Raw genomic sequence first — 14,505 nt, forward strand, 5'->3', positions numbered from 1 at the left:
GACTCTAAAGGGTCAGGTAAATACTCAACTATTTACTAAATACCTACAATGTATACAATAAACATATGATTTATCATATAAATTAGGGTATTTTTAAGTGAAAGAGTCACTATCAATAATTGTGGCATGACCCCATGCACTATGTTTATAGGATGAATGAAAAGAAACATGGTCCCTGGTGTTAAAATCTCCATGTTACAAAGGAGGAGCAGAGTTCGTACACCAGGGTAATAAGGTGCTGTGGGTGGTAAGTACTAGGAGCATGGGCAGTCAGAAGACGTTACAGTTTCTCAGGCCACCCTCTGATCCATGCTGATAGAATCATACAGTGTAGTCGCAGATCATACATTTCTATAATGCTTGACACACTTATAATGCCCAAACACTTTTTAAAATCCTTCATTTGGGCAAATCTCTCACTTATGAGCTTCTATTGATAAATATTCAGATGAGGACAAACTGACTGGATGTATTCCATGAAGTCTCATACATGTCAAAAGGAATGTACACAGGGCGCCTGGGTGGCTCAGTTGGTTAAGCGACTGCCTTCGGCTCAGGTCATGATCCTGGAGTCCCGGGATTGAGTCCCGCATCGGGCTCCCCACTCAGCGGGGAGTCTGCTTCTCCCTCTGACCCTCTTCCCTCTCATGCTCTCTATCTCTCATTCTCTCTCTCTCAAATAAATAAATAAAATCTTTAAAAAAAAAAAGGAATGTACACATTTGTACGATGGTGATATTTAAAGCATTCTGAACATTCTAAAACAATTCAGGATTAAAAAGAATTTTCATTAATAAAACTGTACTACATGTAAATTTCTAGTAGACACATTTCACAGGACCTATACAAATAAAGGACATGTATCTTCCAGAAAACACTCACAGATTATCGCCATCAGGGAATTGAAGTTGCCAATGTTAAAACACTCCCGAGCTACGTCAATGAAATACTCGATCATTCTTGCTCGGTGCTTCTTCTTTACAGGCTGTATAGAAAAGGCGAGGGGGGGGGGGGGGGAAGAGGGCAGTGATCCAACACGTAGACCCAACAGATGTAAAATAAGTACAAAAAAATAATAAAGTGAGGAGAAAGAGAAAATTCATTTCCTCACCATGCAGATTTCTGTGGCAACCAGGTAGCTGAGGCGATTGAACCATTCCACGTAAGCCTCTAAGTTTCGTGTTTTCTTCCGTTCGCTGTAGCAACTCTACAGAGAGAGAGGAAAGTGAGCAGATGAGTTGGAGACAAAAAAAAAAAAAAAGAGTGGATTAGGCTCTCATTTTTGTCAGATATGGGCCTTTATTCCAGTTGATGGAGCAAGACAGCTTTCTAAGACAAGGGGATGGGGACAGAGAGAGAGAAAATCACTAACATTCTCGACTCCCTTTACAGAAATATCACAATCTCTTCATACAGTCCAGTGAATCCCATAAGATCTAGAAAGGTACTCTGATGCATTCAAAATGCTGCCCCTCCCTCCCCGGAAACTAAGTTACTCTCCTTGGGAACTGTCCTCAGAAGCACAATTCAAAGGGTTTTGGCTGCATTCTAAAACAATCTTGACTGATTAATGGGGTGTGACTGCCAATTGCTAGCAACACAGCAAGAAGAAGCTGAGACAGCAGGGGACTAGAACATTTTCTTTTAAAATTCAGTCTAGGACAAAATTTTGAAGCATCATGTAGCAAGAAACTAAACATCTTCCAAGGTAGGTAAAGGGAAGTCTAGGCCATCACGGTCTTTAGTAGGGTGAATGACACATTATTCAAAAGTGAAAGGAGCTCAGCTCATCTCGGAGCTCAAGGCCAAGCCTGAACAGGTTAATTACACCCCTCTTTCCTTCCTTCAAAAAAAAAACCTAACAAACAAAAATGTCCACTAGCCTTCTGCAAAACCTAATCCTCGCTTCCTGTACTGAGGGAAGCTATTCTAAGGCCGGAAAACAGCCGTTACCCCTAAGTTCCAAAGGAGGGCTTTCATTAGTGGGTTGATACAGTCTTTGCCTAACAACTTGCGATGTTTCTGGAGGTCACTGGCTGGGGGTGGGTAGTTTCTTATGTGTGTTTTATAGTCCATGCCCAGTGTTATTTGCTTTACATGTGGGCTTCACTTGGGCAATAAACCTGTCATGAGGGTTCATCTTAAAACAAGAGGCAAAGCGGCAGAGACCCTTACTCAGCACGCTGCATGTGCATCCTGTCTTTAATGCCCTGTTATTGTTGAATCATAAGCATAGCATTCTCTTGTATTTTCTTTCTGACTTAATCTGCTAAAGCCATTATGCTTTTATCTCCTACCTTTATCACCACAAATCCTGCATCTACGTGCTTATTAAATTTCCCAATAAGGAGGAAGAAGAGGCTAAACGTTTGTGATAGGGTAAGAATAGGGTGAAGGCACTTGAAGATCTGGCTTAAGAAAACTGCAATGAATCAGATGTAGCTAATGGAAAAAAAAAAACTTTCTGATTGTAAAACCTAAGACAAAATAATTCAAATTTCTGCCTCTTGTACCTACTGTCACAGACAAAGAAATTCCATTTCCAATTTCAGAGCTGACTTCTAGGTAGCCTGATTTACCTTGTCATTGTCCAAAGGGTCCTTCTGTACAAACGCCTGAACAAATTCTTCTGGCCCAATATAATTGAGCCTTTCCTGAAACATAAAATCAGCAGGTCAACGTTATTAAAGAAAATGAGAAGAAATGGACGGTTAACTCCTTCTGTTGACTTTTGGCATGGCCCCCACTTTTTATAAATGAGCCTTTAACCCTAAATATTGTCATCATCATCAAGATCTGAGCAGAGGCAATTTTCTGTGTAAGTCAATGCTACAGGACATAGTGAAATGCTGGGCAAATTATGGAAAAGTAGAGGGGAAGATGAGGTAGGTCAGTAAACATGCCCTTCAGTCTTGCTCTCACAATATTTAAATTGAATTCCCGGGGCACCTGGGTGGCTCAGCTGTTAAGCGTCTGCCTTCGGCTCCGGTTGTGATCCCAGGGTCCTGGGATGGAGCCCCACATCAGGCTCCCTGCTCAGTGGGGAGCCACTTCTCCCTCTCCCTCTGTGCTCTCTCTCTCTCAAATAAATAAATAAATCTTAAAAGAAATTAAGTGAATTCCCAGAATGTCAAAAACATTCATATTTGAATGTCTAAGGAAAACGAATTCTAGCTATTACACATATTATTTCCCATTTGGATTATTCTAATATAATCTCCCATGACATTACAGCAGATAAACAACTTGTGTGGTTGCCACAGCAAAAGGTGACAAGGACCTTACCAGCTCTATGTGAGTCAGCTGCTGAGCCAGAGTGTAAGGGTCACTGCAGACAGTGATGATGTCCCTTTGTATGGACTGTGGCTTGGTCTTGAGAACCGTGAGCCGATCTGTGGACGTGGAGCTGATTTTTGCCAGGACTTCCTCGTACTGGCTGAGTGTAGCAAGTTTGCGGATTAGACACTGGATCATCTGCTGGACATTCTTCCTGTATGTCTGCCGGAGGATAAGCAAAGGATTACATCCTGGCTCTGCGTGTCGACTTTTGCCACCATGCAAACTCAGGGACTGTGTTCTTAAGTGCTTTTACCCGGATGCTGGAGAACCACCAGGGCAGTTACAGGACGAGTCAGCCTGGCTCTCATAGTTTGAGAGAGATACATCACACATAAGGTGTCTTTTCAGACCTGTAAAATTTAGCTTTTTCCTCAGGCTGTTCTTGAGAATACAATTCAGGCTGAGCCAGGAAAACCCCACAAAGACATTTTAGATTAGCTATTACATAGAACTAACTGCTCTTTGGGCCGGCTTAGGAATGTCCTGCTTTACTTCTGGTGGGCTAAAATACATTGATCTCCACTCAGAGCATCCTCTTCTTAACACTTTTTCTGTCGGGTCACCTTCTTGATTTCCCCACTCCTCTCATGCCCAGTCTCATTAGTCTACAAGCATGGATGCCAACCGGACAGAAAATACCATGACTCTCCACTCCCCACCCCCCCCAACCACCTTCCTGACTTCCACATAGGACCTGGGTTACCACGAGGAAGCAGTGGCTATTCATTTTTGGTATCTGACCTCCATTTGACTCAGGTCCATTTCTCTTACATTCATGAGTCAGTGCTAACACTCACAACCAACCAGACTCTTCCATGTGGCAGTTCTCCCCATAATGCTATTACCAGTTGCCACCTTGTCTGCTGCTGCATTACACTACAGCCATAACACTTAAGATCAATTGGTTTCAAAAGCAATCTACGTATTAGAGATAAATGTCAACCTCTTGACTTCTTACAACACTTGTTAAGACAAAGAAATAACTTCACAATTGATCCATCCCCAGGGTACTTTTATCATGATAGAAGTTATAGCATTCTTTTATTTTTCCTTTTCTAGCCCCAGACTGCCAAACAAACAACATTCATCCTTGTAGGTAAATTACCTGAGAAAGGGACACACGCTAACATGGTCCTTAAGTTAACAGCTCCAAAGGAGGGCAGTACCAGTGAATTGAGATGTGAAAAGGCCTTTGGTTATGCTCCTCTGCGTAGTCAGACCCTTTTTAAAAGGTACTACACAATATTACTTTCTGAGATGAATTATTTGAAAACTGAATGGCAATCTCACCAACAAGTATAAGAACCATATTATTTTACAGAGGCAATTTGGTTTACTAGAGCAAATTACAAAAACTCAAATGAATAGATATTTGCATACTTAAGGAAAATTACAAATGCATCTGGAAATGATCAATTCTTACTTAGTCAAGGCAAAAGAGCATACACAGCCTTCTTTTTCTTTCTTTTTCTCTACTTATCTGGCGTATATACTACTTAGTTCTTTAAACTGGTCCATTAGATGACCTTTTTTTCTCTCTCTATTATTCACAGACCACCCTAAATCATTAATGAAATACCTAAGTGTTTAAAAAGTTGAACCTTCACAAAAACCTATCTTTCACCTAGCATTAAGGTTATCAATTTAGAAGATGCTATCTATTTGGTAATATGCTTGTCACTCAAAGAAAATGTCTTTTTCTTTGGAATTTGAAGGAGTTCAAGATTGAATTAAGGGCTATTTTAAATCCTTCATGGTGGGGTGAAGTAGGGGACAGGGGATGGGTAAAGCAAAATGGGTAAAGCTGGTCAAAAGGTACAAACTTGTAGTTATAAAATAAATAATCACGGGGATGTAATGTACAGCATGGTGACTATGTGAATAATACTGTATTGCATCTTTGAAACTTGCTAAGAGAATGGATCTTAAAGTCCTTATCCCAAGGAAAAAAAATTCTGTAATTTTTTGTGTGGTGATGGATGTTAGTAAGACTTATTGTGATCACTTCACAATATATGCAAATATCGAATCATCATGTTGTACACCTGCAACTAATATATTATATGTCAATTACACCTCAGTAAAAACAATAAACAGAAATATAAGAAAATAAAATAAATCCCTTGTCCCTATTTCCCTTGCTCTTCTGCTTTCATCATCTTGAGTTACACTAAAAATCTATGAACTTAAAATGGTTTCTTCGGCCCCCTGTCCCAAATGTCATAATAAATATTCCCAGGTGACTCTGGTATGTAGCAAAGTGTCAGAATCTAGGCTCTACTGGCAAATCTGGTGGAAGATTCTTATTCTACACTTTAAAATATGCTTTTTTAAGGGAAGAGGTTGAGGGATGTACAGTCAAGGATTCAGCTAGTGAGCAAAAGGCAGGAAGCTATAAGGGGAAAATGTATACAACAGGGTGGAGGGTAAAGCTATTCAAATAATAAAGAATTAGTGTGCGTGTGTGTGTGTGTGTGTGTGTGTGTGTGTGTGTGTGAGACAGAGATGAAGACACACAGGAAAGAGAGTATGTATGTATGACCTCTTTTAAAAGTTTCCTGCTGCCATTTGATTCCATTCCAAGCTTTGTGTTGTTAAGCATGCTTCCTTACTGAGTCATGAATTGCTAAATATGCACTTATTCTTTTTTATAACTTAAAATGCCAGTGACAGTAATTACCTGGCAAATAAAGATAGAATAAAGACCAGCCCCTTAAGGAAGAGAAAATTGCATTTTACCCACTATAGTCATTTGTCATGTAATTCAATCATTAGCTCCATTTCATGTTTCTTGCAGGCAAGTCCTAATAAACCACTTCATTTTGGGCAAATCCCTAGAGGGGGAAATATATTAAGCCAAATTATGCAGAACTGTCCTAGCAGATTCAGTAGAACCCGACAAAATTATATATAGGGAGCACCTGGATTCATTGACTGCCAAAAAAATCCCTCACGTCTCGGGCAAGAAGCAACAAGTCTCAACCCAAGCCCATACTCCTTCCTGTGGAGGGAAATATTTTTTTCCTCTTCTAGTAACTGATTAGTTCGTTCATTCATTCATTCATTCATTCAAACACTACTGAATACCTATGAAATGCCAGGCACTGAGCTAGTAGTTAAGGATGATATGATGAACAAAGGGGGCACAGCAAGGAGTCGGGGGGGGGGGGAGGGGGGAAACAAGTCGTAAAAAAAAAGCAAGTAATTACTAACCACAGAGTGCTATGAAGAAAACAGTGGTGAAAGCCAACAATGAGAGAGTTGCAGGGTGACTGTGGTGGGGGTGGTGAGGGAAGGTCTTTCTGAGGAGAGACACTTGAGCACATCACAGATACGTGGCCTGCCAAGCACAACTGAGGAAAGAGCATCCATCGCAGAATTTTAGAGCTGACAGGGATGTTAACATAGCGCAGTTACCTCTACAATTTACGGGAATGGAGAAGAGGCAAGGAATTGAGGGAACCTGCCGAAGCACACTCAGATCAACCAGATGCCAAGTGTGGCCATGATTCTGAATACTGGACTGAAGGAGCCAAAGGAACAGTCTCTCCCTGGAAAACCCAACCTGATCAAGGCAGGTGACTCTCGGCTGCTCGATCCCTAGGTTAATCAACTCCTTGGTTCGACCTGGCTTACTTTCTCATCTCCTCTTTTCACATTCAAAACCATCTGAAAATCTCAAGGTTTATCAAGGATTTGCTATTAACAAAAGAGTGCTGACAGGAAGCCAGGTTAGAAGGTGGTGTGGCCCTTTATATTTCCCCCTAACCCTAGAGTAGCTTGAGTCTGACAAAAAAAAAAAAAAAAAAGACTGGATCCAATCTGGCCATCACAGATAGAAAGGATCTCCCTCATTGACTACCACGACAAGAAAAACAAAAGGCCACCCATCTGGCACTTTCAGAACGCTAACTTTTTATCTGAAAAAGATTTTTAAGATGTTCCTTTGGAAAGGATCAAGGGACCATTCCTACTTTTTAAAAAGGCAATAGAGGGAAGGGCAGTTGACTGACTATCAGGTTGAGTACCTAAATACAACTTAACTAAAATGCAGTACTGACTGGCTCTGGACTCAGGCTTCATATAGGAAAAAGTCCTAGTGATGCCACTAATCTTTTGAGCATCTTGTCCTAAACTAAGTTCATTGAGCCAGGATTGACCCTGCCAAGCAACCCAACAGATATAACTCCTCTATTGTAAGACTGACTACAAAACTGCCCTGGGATACTGAACTTTTGCCTTTGTGAGTGAGGGGCCTGCCAATTCATACCTGGCTAGAGCCTGTCACAGGCAAACTGGCAAAATAATTTAACAGTCATAACTTGCAAAACGACTCAGGAAACCACTCATTCAGCCTTATAGATATAAATCATGGTTGTCTTGAGCACCAGGTTCAATAGAATGTCATAAGGGAGCAGTAAAAGGGTTAAATCCATTTTCAGGAGGACATAACTGTAGGGAAGCAAGTAAAGTTTTTAATTGCAAATCTTATATAATTTTTTAAGGTGGGGAAGAAATGGTATTAAAATATATTCACCAGAAGTAGACACAATAGATAGGGTATCTTGTTACATGATCTTTACAGCACACCACTGAAAGAGTGAGTTATCAAGGAAGGTACTCGTAATGGGAAAATTCATTTTAAGATGAATGAACCAAGATATCTCTGCAACTGCCAAATGCTTCATCAGTCTTTTCCTGCATGAAAGTGTTGTAACTGCGCCTAAGAAACTTGTTCCCAGGGGCTCACTGGCAGCAGAGAAACTACAAAGACACCCTTGCCCAACAAGGCTCAACACAAAATATCAACCTTCCAGGCCTGCTTCAAAGAGGACCACCTTGATTTTGTTGCAGCTAGTTAATTCTTATCAAAGGCTCGAATGTGGGAAAAGATATTTATGAAAGAGTATCCAAGAGACTCACTTTCTTTCTCCACCTATGCTAGGTGCTAGCCTTGAACCAACTTCCAAGCACCAAGAGACTTGGATCTTTTTCCCTTTGTCTTCTCCTCTCCAGAAGAATGACCTTAGCTAATGACATATTAATTGTGTAGCCTCAGTTTTTTATCAAGGAGCATTTGTTATAAAAACTATACAGAGCAGTTTCCCCAATCTCATTCTATGCCCCCCAGATAAAGTCCTCCGTAAGAAAATTCTTAAAATTTCATTTAATTTAATGCCCTGAAGAATTAGTAGGTTTTCTCTTTCCTGATGGTGAAAATCACATAACCATCTGTATTTCTCTTTTACCTGGAGTTTATGCTCAAATCACAGCAGGCCTGTCCTACTAGACTGTTCTCAACATGAGCCTATTTGTGCTCTCCCTTCCATAGTACAAAGTGTCTATTTCTATTTACTATGTATCAATGTACAACTTGTTATCTGTTAATATGTTACTATGTTATTTATTTGATATCTATTTGTGTTTAGATCTATTAATATGATATGTATTATCATACATGATATGTAACTTTCTATGTCAAATCTTTTTAGAAGGAAGAAGAGTATAAGTAAAATTGAAAAACACTTGCAATGTGAATCCTATGCACGGATTGACATGAACATACCCCCAAATTAATCCCACGAAACTCCAGATGATAGCCCTTAGAAGTGGGATTGTATAATCATTCCCATTCGACACACCAAACAGGCCACTATGCTATGTCAAAGACTTGCCCAAAGGCAACACAGAAAGGAAGAAGTGAAGATTGTGATACATAATTCAGCACCATTTCCCACCAAGGCTTGGCCCTGGAAATTCAAGTGCTTTTGCTAAAATTCAGGATACCAACCTCCTCTCCACTAGCTATTCGGTGAGCCAGATCTTTTAAGTTTCTCATCATTCTTTCATCCCGAAAATCATAAGGAAACGTTTCCGTCCATTCTGTCAGGAGTTGAAGGATTTTGGGTGCAATTTTTCTTATCTGGTTCTGGGGAGAAAAAGCAAATCTCATTCAGTGATCTCTATCACCATGGACTGCATCAAATCAATAACTGTGAACAGAGTCATTGGAAAACTTCTAGTACAAAGTCTTTGGGGTTGAAGAAGAAGTCTAGTCCCCCTTCCCCAAGTCAATGCCAAGTACCACCAGCTTAAGGCAGGACCTAGGGATCTTCCATGGCCTTAAATTTATATTGTGGGCATTTGTTTGTTTGGCATGAAGGGCATGATAGTTTATTTTAAAAAATTCGACCACACTGATCATAATGACCAGCATACACATTATGAAGGCTTTTCTCTTGGGTATTAACATTGAGGTATTTTTATATATTGAAATGTTTCAATAGGACCAAGAATGTTAGAGAAATAAAGATCTTAGATGAAAATGAACACTAATAATTCCAGTGTCCAACCCTATCATGTGTTCTGTAGCCCATTCCCAGTGCCCTTTGCACAGCGGTGATACCATTAATGCCCTTCAGCCTGGGGGGAAGGAAACCAACTTCACAAAATCTAAGCGGCAGAGTTACCATGCCTAATAGACAAAATGGTAAAGTTCAAAACACATCATTACCTTATCGCTATTAGGATCACTTAGTCTCTGGTGCTCAACACATAAGTGGCAAACTTTGGCCATTAACTCATACGGATGCATAAATAACCGAGAACTGAGTAGGAAGGTAAATATGTACGTTCTCTGTGGCAAGAGAAAAAAAATCATTATGGTTACATTCTCTCCAAAACTAATATCTTTCCTATAGTTTATACATCTTATTTCATTAAGTTCTCTTGATCAAAGTTAATATGCTGCAGTTTCAAAAGTAATGCTTCGTAGTAAAACACCTTAAGATGGATTTTTCCTTTGCCTTCTGATGTATCTCTTCCCTTAAACCATACTAAAAATAACAGAAGTACAAGATAAGTTTATCTACTGAAATTATTCAAAGCACACTTTCACATCTCTCCTCTGGGAGTCAGGACACCAGGACACATAACTCATTCTAGGTAAGAAGAATGAAATTCAGCCCAGAGAAATAGATCTAACTTAAATATACCACCCATACAGAATCTTGTTCTGGGTCCAAATATTATGATAACTCAGTGGAAACCAAAAAAAAAAAAAAAAAAAACACCCAACCACAATAGCTCAAGAAGTCTCCAGTGTGTCCAGCATGGCACACAACAGTGTCTGTATGCTTGTGCCAGAACGTTCAAAGGCGGGCTTTCAAGTAATCTGTTTACTTGCTCAAAGGCTAAGCAATTTCATAAAACACAATATCACACTATACACTTTTCTTTAACTACATTGTCTCCAAGAAGCCAGTAACGAAGTAGGGTTTATTTGTTATAATAGTTTCAGACTCCCAGTGAAAAGAGAAATACCAGGGTTTTTTTTTTTTAAACCCCCCCCCCCCCCCCCCCCGCCTTAGGCGCCTTTACTAGCTCATAAACACTTACAGAGCTGAACAAGAGATTCCTTTTACTTTTGATTACAAGTTTTCCCTGTGTGGCAACATATTTCAAAATGCTATGTAACAAATCACACAGAGAGATAACTCAGGAAGAAACACTATGGTGAATTACAGTGGCAAGCACAAACTATCCTTCGCACACCAAGGTCATTATTATATTTATAAAAACATATGAATCTAGTGTCTAGATCATTTCATGAAATTCTTATCAACAACCAGCTGCTGTTGAGTAACAGGGGCAGCTGTGGCACAAGCAAAGGGGGAGAAAAACACCACTTGCCCAGAAACAGAAAAACCTAGGTTTGATTGTTGATGCTGGGGTTAAACCATGTGCCGATTACTCAACATTCTGAATTTCAGTGCTCTCCTCTCTGGCCTCTTGGAATTGCCATAGAGAAAATGTAAATGAATTCCTTAGATTAGAAAGTATCATCTAGGGGCGCCTGGGTGGCTCAGTCGTTAAGCATTTGCTTTCAGCTCAGGTCATGATCCCGGGCTCCTGGGATCAAGCCCCGCATCGGGCTCCCTGCTCCGCGGGAAGCCTGCTTCTCCCTCTCCCACTCCCCCTGCTTGTGTTCCCTCTCTCGCTATATCTCTCTCTGTCAAATAAATAAATAAAATCTTTAAAAAAAATTAAAAAAAAGAAAGTATCATCTACATAAACACCAGCTATCAAAGTAAAACATAAACAACCTATAAAGAACTGCTTCTTGAATATGACTGTTGATCTCCTTTCTATGAAGTTTTCCCGTCACACTTCACTTTTCTCAGCATAGTGATGATCTTGGCAACAAAACAAGGCATTAAGTATTCTAGGAGTATCCAATGTCCTCCGGCATTTCTATGTAAGGACCAACGTATATGCATGAATTAAACCTACAGATACTTCACTTAGATGGTATCTGACCATCTACCGTGTGGTACCAGCCCTGAAAAGAAACGGATATGCAGACAATAACCAAAATCTGAATCATAAGCAGGCTCAATTTGATCTTAAAATACTCAATAACCAATATGCATTTTCTTATTTGGGAAAAATTCTTAGCAACCCAGATATTCTGAAGAATACCAAGGATGTGTTTCAGAGGAACAGGGATACCTACATCCGGATAATAATCCACATTAGGTACTAAGTGCTGGATGAGTGCTTCCAGAGACCCGGAGAGGAGGTTGTTGTCATGGTAATACAACCCTCCACAGCTGTCGTCCGCAGCCTGATAGAGGTTTCGGTTGTAACCACTGCTGTCAAACATTGCTGAAAAGGGAGGAGTCTGAGGCATGCTTTCCTAAAATGAATTTTAAAAGGAGAAAACATAGTGTCAGTAATATGCCATCCAGAAGAAAAGTGAGCTTTAATAGCAACGAGGGAATAGGTTATTTTAAAAAATAGGTGAGGTTCTGATAGAATATCAGAACCCATCAAGAAAGCAAATTGCTCTTTGAGTAACACATGTATGCATATGGGTGAGTACAAATCTCATTCAGTTGAATACCATAAAATGCTTAGATCAAAGGATCCAGTTTGGATTTGAATCCAAGTCTCCAGCTGCCATACTTAGAGATCACTCCTTCACACGTGGGGAAGAGAACTGAGCTTCTGATTGCTTTATCTCACTGAGTCAAGTGTCAGTCATCCTAAGGTAGAAATGGGCAAGCCTTCAAAGCTGGCTGGGGAGAATTACATCACATACGAGAAATACTGGACTAACGTTGGGCATAGCAGGAGATAATCAAAACAGATGTTGAAAAAGTAAAACTGTAAGAGAGGCCTAGAATTAAAGTACATTGTGTGTGTGTGTGTGTGTGTGTGTGTGTGTGCGCGCGCGCGCGTGTTTACAGATGTATGTACAGATGTACGTATGTAAATCCAGAAATACAATGCTGACTCTCCAGCTTCTATTGGGAGATCAGAAGCTGTCAATTTTCACTCCTTTGTGTCAAATTCTTTTGGGGTGGGGGCTCTATAAAGCCTCCATTGTCAGCAAACATGTGGGCTGAGGGGCCCCTGATTTGGGGAACAGGAAGCAGGGTGCTGGTTCTCTCCATTTGTATGCTTTGCAACTCACACAGCCCTTGTTAGAGGGTGCTCAGTAGAGGCTAGAGGCTATTAAGTTATTACTCGGATTCCTAGGGACAGAGCTTGGGACCCTGAGAACAGACTCTCGGTTTCTGGCAGCACGTTTGGACAATGGAGGCATTCAGGAGCTGCCAGACTGAGAGTTTCAGAAGGCAAACAATGCAGGAAGCCAACTCCAGGGTTTGGACTGACGGGGACAGGGTATGTGGAGGCTGCAGGAGGACACAACCTGGGCTAATCCTTCTTTTTGAGATGCCAAAAGATATTTGCATCCGGATGGGGGAGGGGTGTGGAGCCCTGTGTGAGAAAGCACATCCTTCACTCCAGGTGCATCTGCTCCCACTCCAGCTAATGGGGACATGTGCGCGTGCCTCGGCAAGCGTGGCCACGGAGTGGGGTGTTGGGAAAAAAAAACCTACCCTTAGGACAACCTGGCAGATGAAAACAGCATTTAGGGAAGGAAGCATCAAGAAAAAGAAACAGAAGATAAGCTTCAGCATTTTGTACTCTATCCCATCCACAAACCAATGCCGAGGGAGAATGCAAAAGGGAAAAACCAGCCACCAATGGGGAGAAATTGATTACTGAGGATCACTTTGGGAGATTTGTCACTACCTGCATCATCACTGCCATGCCTCTCGCTGAGGCAGGACAAGGTCAGAACAGCCAAAGGATCAGGAACTATGGGATGTAAACATTAACACAAATGCTCCACGCTTAGTTGAAATCATTGTTAAATAAATAACTCCACGTTAACATTTTATAAGACAGTGGACAAAGTGTGTTTCTGTCCTCATCAAATTGCCAGTTTTCTATGAGTACAATGCTTGTGCAATATAATCTTTGCAAATGAGTTGTCCTTGGTGGGAAGATAAAAAAAAGAGCCCATCTACCCTTGCCCTGAGAAACTCAAAATGTCCATAAACTGAGACTCTGGGACCTGAGATGAGAAGCGCCTCAAAGTTTTGCCTGATAGCCTGGAGGGAATGGTTCATTTGAATTTGGTTACCTACTTCTGGCTTAAAAAAGCTTTAGATGGTTAAAAACCATACAGTGTCCTTCATGAGCAGGATCACAGGTGGAACTCTGGGAGTTGAGTTTTTTTTTTAATTTTTTCTGCCAAGAACCATGAATTTTCTTTGATTTCTCCATCTATTCATCACTACTGAAACCATCCTAATAAAGTGATTTGGGGAGATGGCTGGCCAAAAACTTGGGAGTTTCAGAAAAATCAGAAAATGTTGAAAGTTCAAAAGGATCATAGAAATCATCTGGTCCGGGATGAAAAAGAGATTTCATTTCACTTTCCAACTGCAATCAATTAGAAGTGGGTGCCTAGCGGCCTGTGGGTGAGTGAGAAGAATTTAAAGGCTGTAACTAGGTGGGAGAATGTGTGACCTAAGTGATTAGCAACGACTGCAAAAACAGTCATGGAAGAGGTCAAAGCCCAACCTGCTCCGAGCTCCTATTTTTATTAATGTGCAAACCCTGGAAGGTGGAACGAAGTGACCAGGCTAAGATCTCACAGTGCTGTGGCTACAGCACCAAAGGAACCAAGTGGAAGCCCCTCACCCCGTGAATCTTGCACCCCTGCTGCCTTCGGTTTATTAACAGTAACCATTAGCCCGTGATAGTCAAGGGTCACCCAGTTCCCTTTCAAGGAATCAGCACCAAAAG

General features: G+C 40.8%; 1 protein-coding gene across 1 annotated transcript in view; it reads right to left on the reverse strand.

Annotated features, from left to right (window-relative positions):
- The window catches only part of RASGEF1B (RasGEF domain family member 1B), a 37,926-nt gene that overhangs the window by 13,993 nt on the left and 9,428 nt on the right, over positions 1 to 14,505 (reverse strand). The window contains exons 2-8 of the mRNA XM_027599155.2: positions 11,855 to 12,037; positions 9,854 to 9,976; positions 9,131 to 9,268; positions 3,286 to 3,498; positions 2,580 to 2,654; positions 1,112 to 1,207; positions 883 to 985 (exon numbers count right to left, since the gene is read on the reverse strand). Of these exons, the coding sequence (XP_027454956.1) occupies positions 883 to 985; positions 1,112 to 1,207; positions 2,580 to 2,654; positions 3,286 to 3,498; positions 9,131 to 9,268; positions 9,854 to 9,976; positions 11,855 to 12,031 (925 nt within the window). The 5' untranslated portion in view covers positions 12,032 to 12,037. The remainder of the gene's footprint in view (positions 1 to 882; positions 986 to 1,111; positions 1,208 to 2,579; positions 2,655 to 3,285; positions 3,499 to 9,130; positions 9,269 to 9,853; positions 9,977 to 11,854; positions 12,038 to 14,505) is intronic.

Source organism: Zalophus californianus, chromosome 2 (genome assembly GCF_009762305.2).
Source record: "Zalophus californianus isolate mZalCal1 chromosome 2, mZalCal1.pri.v2, whole genome shotgun sequence".
In the NCBI taxonomy this organism is placed as follows: Eukaryota; Metazoa; Chordata; class Mammalia; order Carnivora; family Otariidae; genus Zalophus; species Zalophus californianus.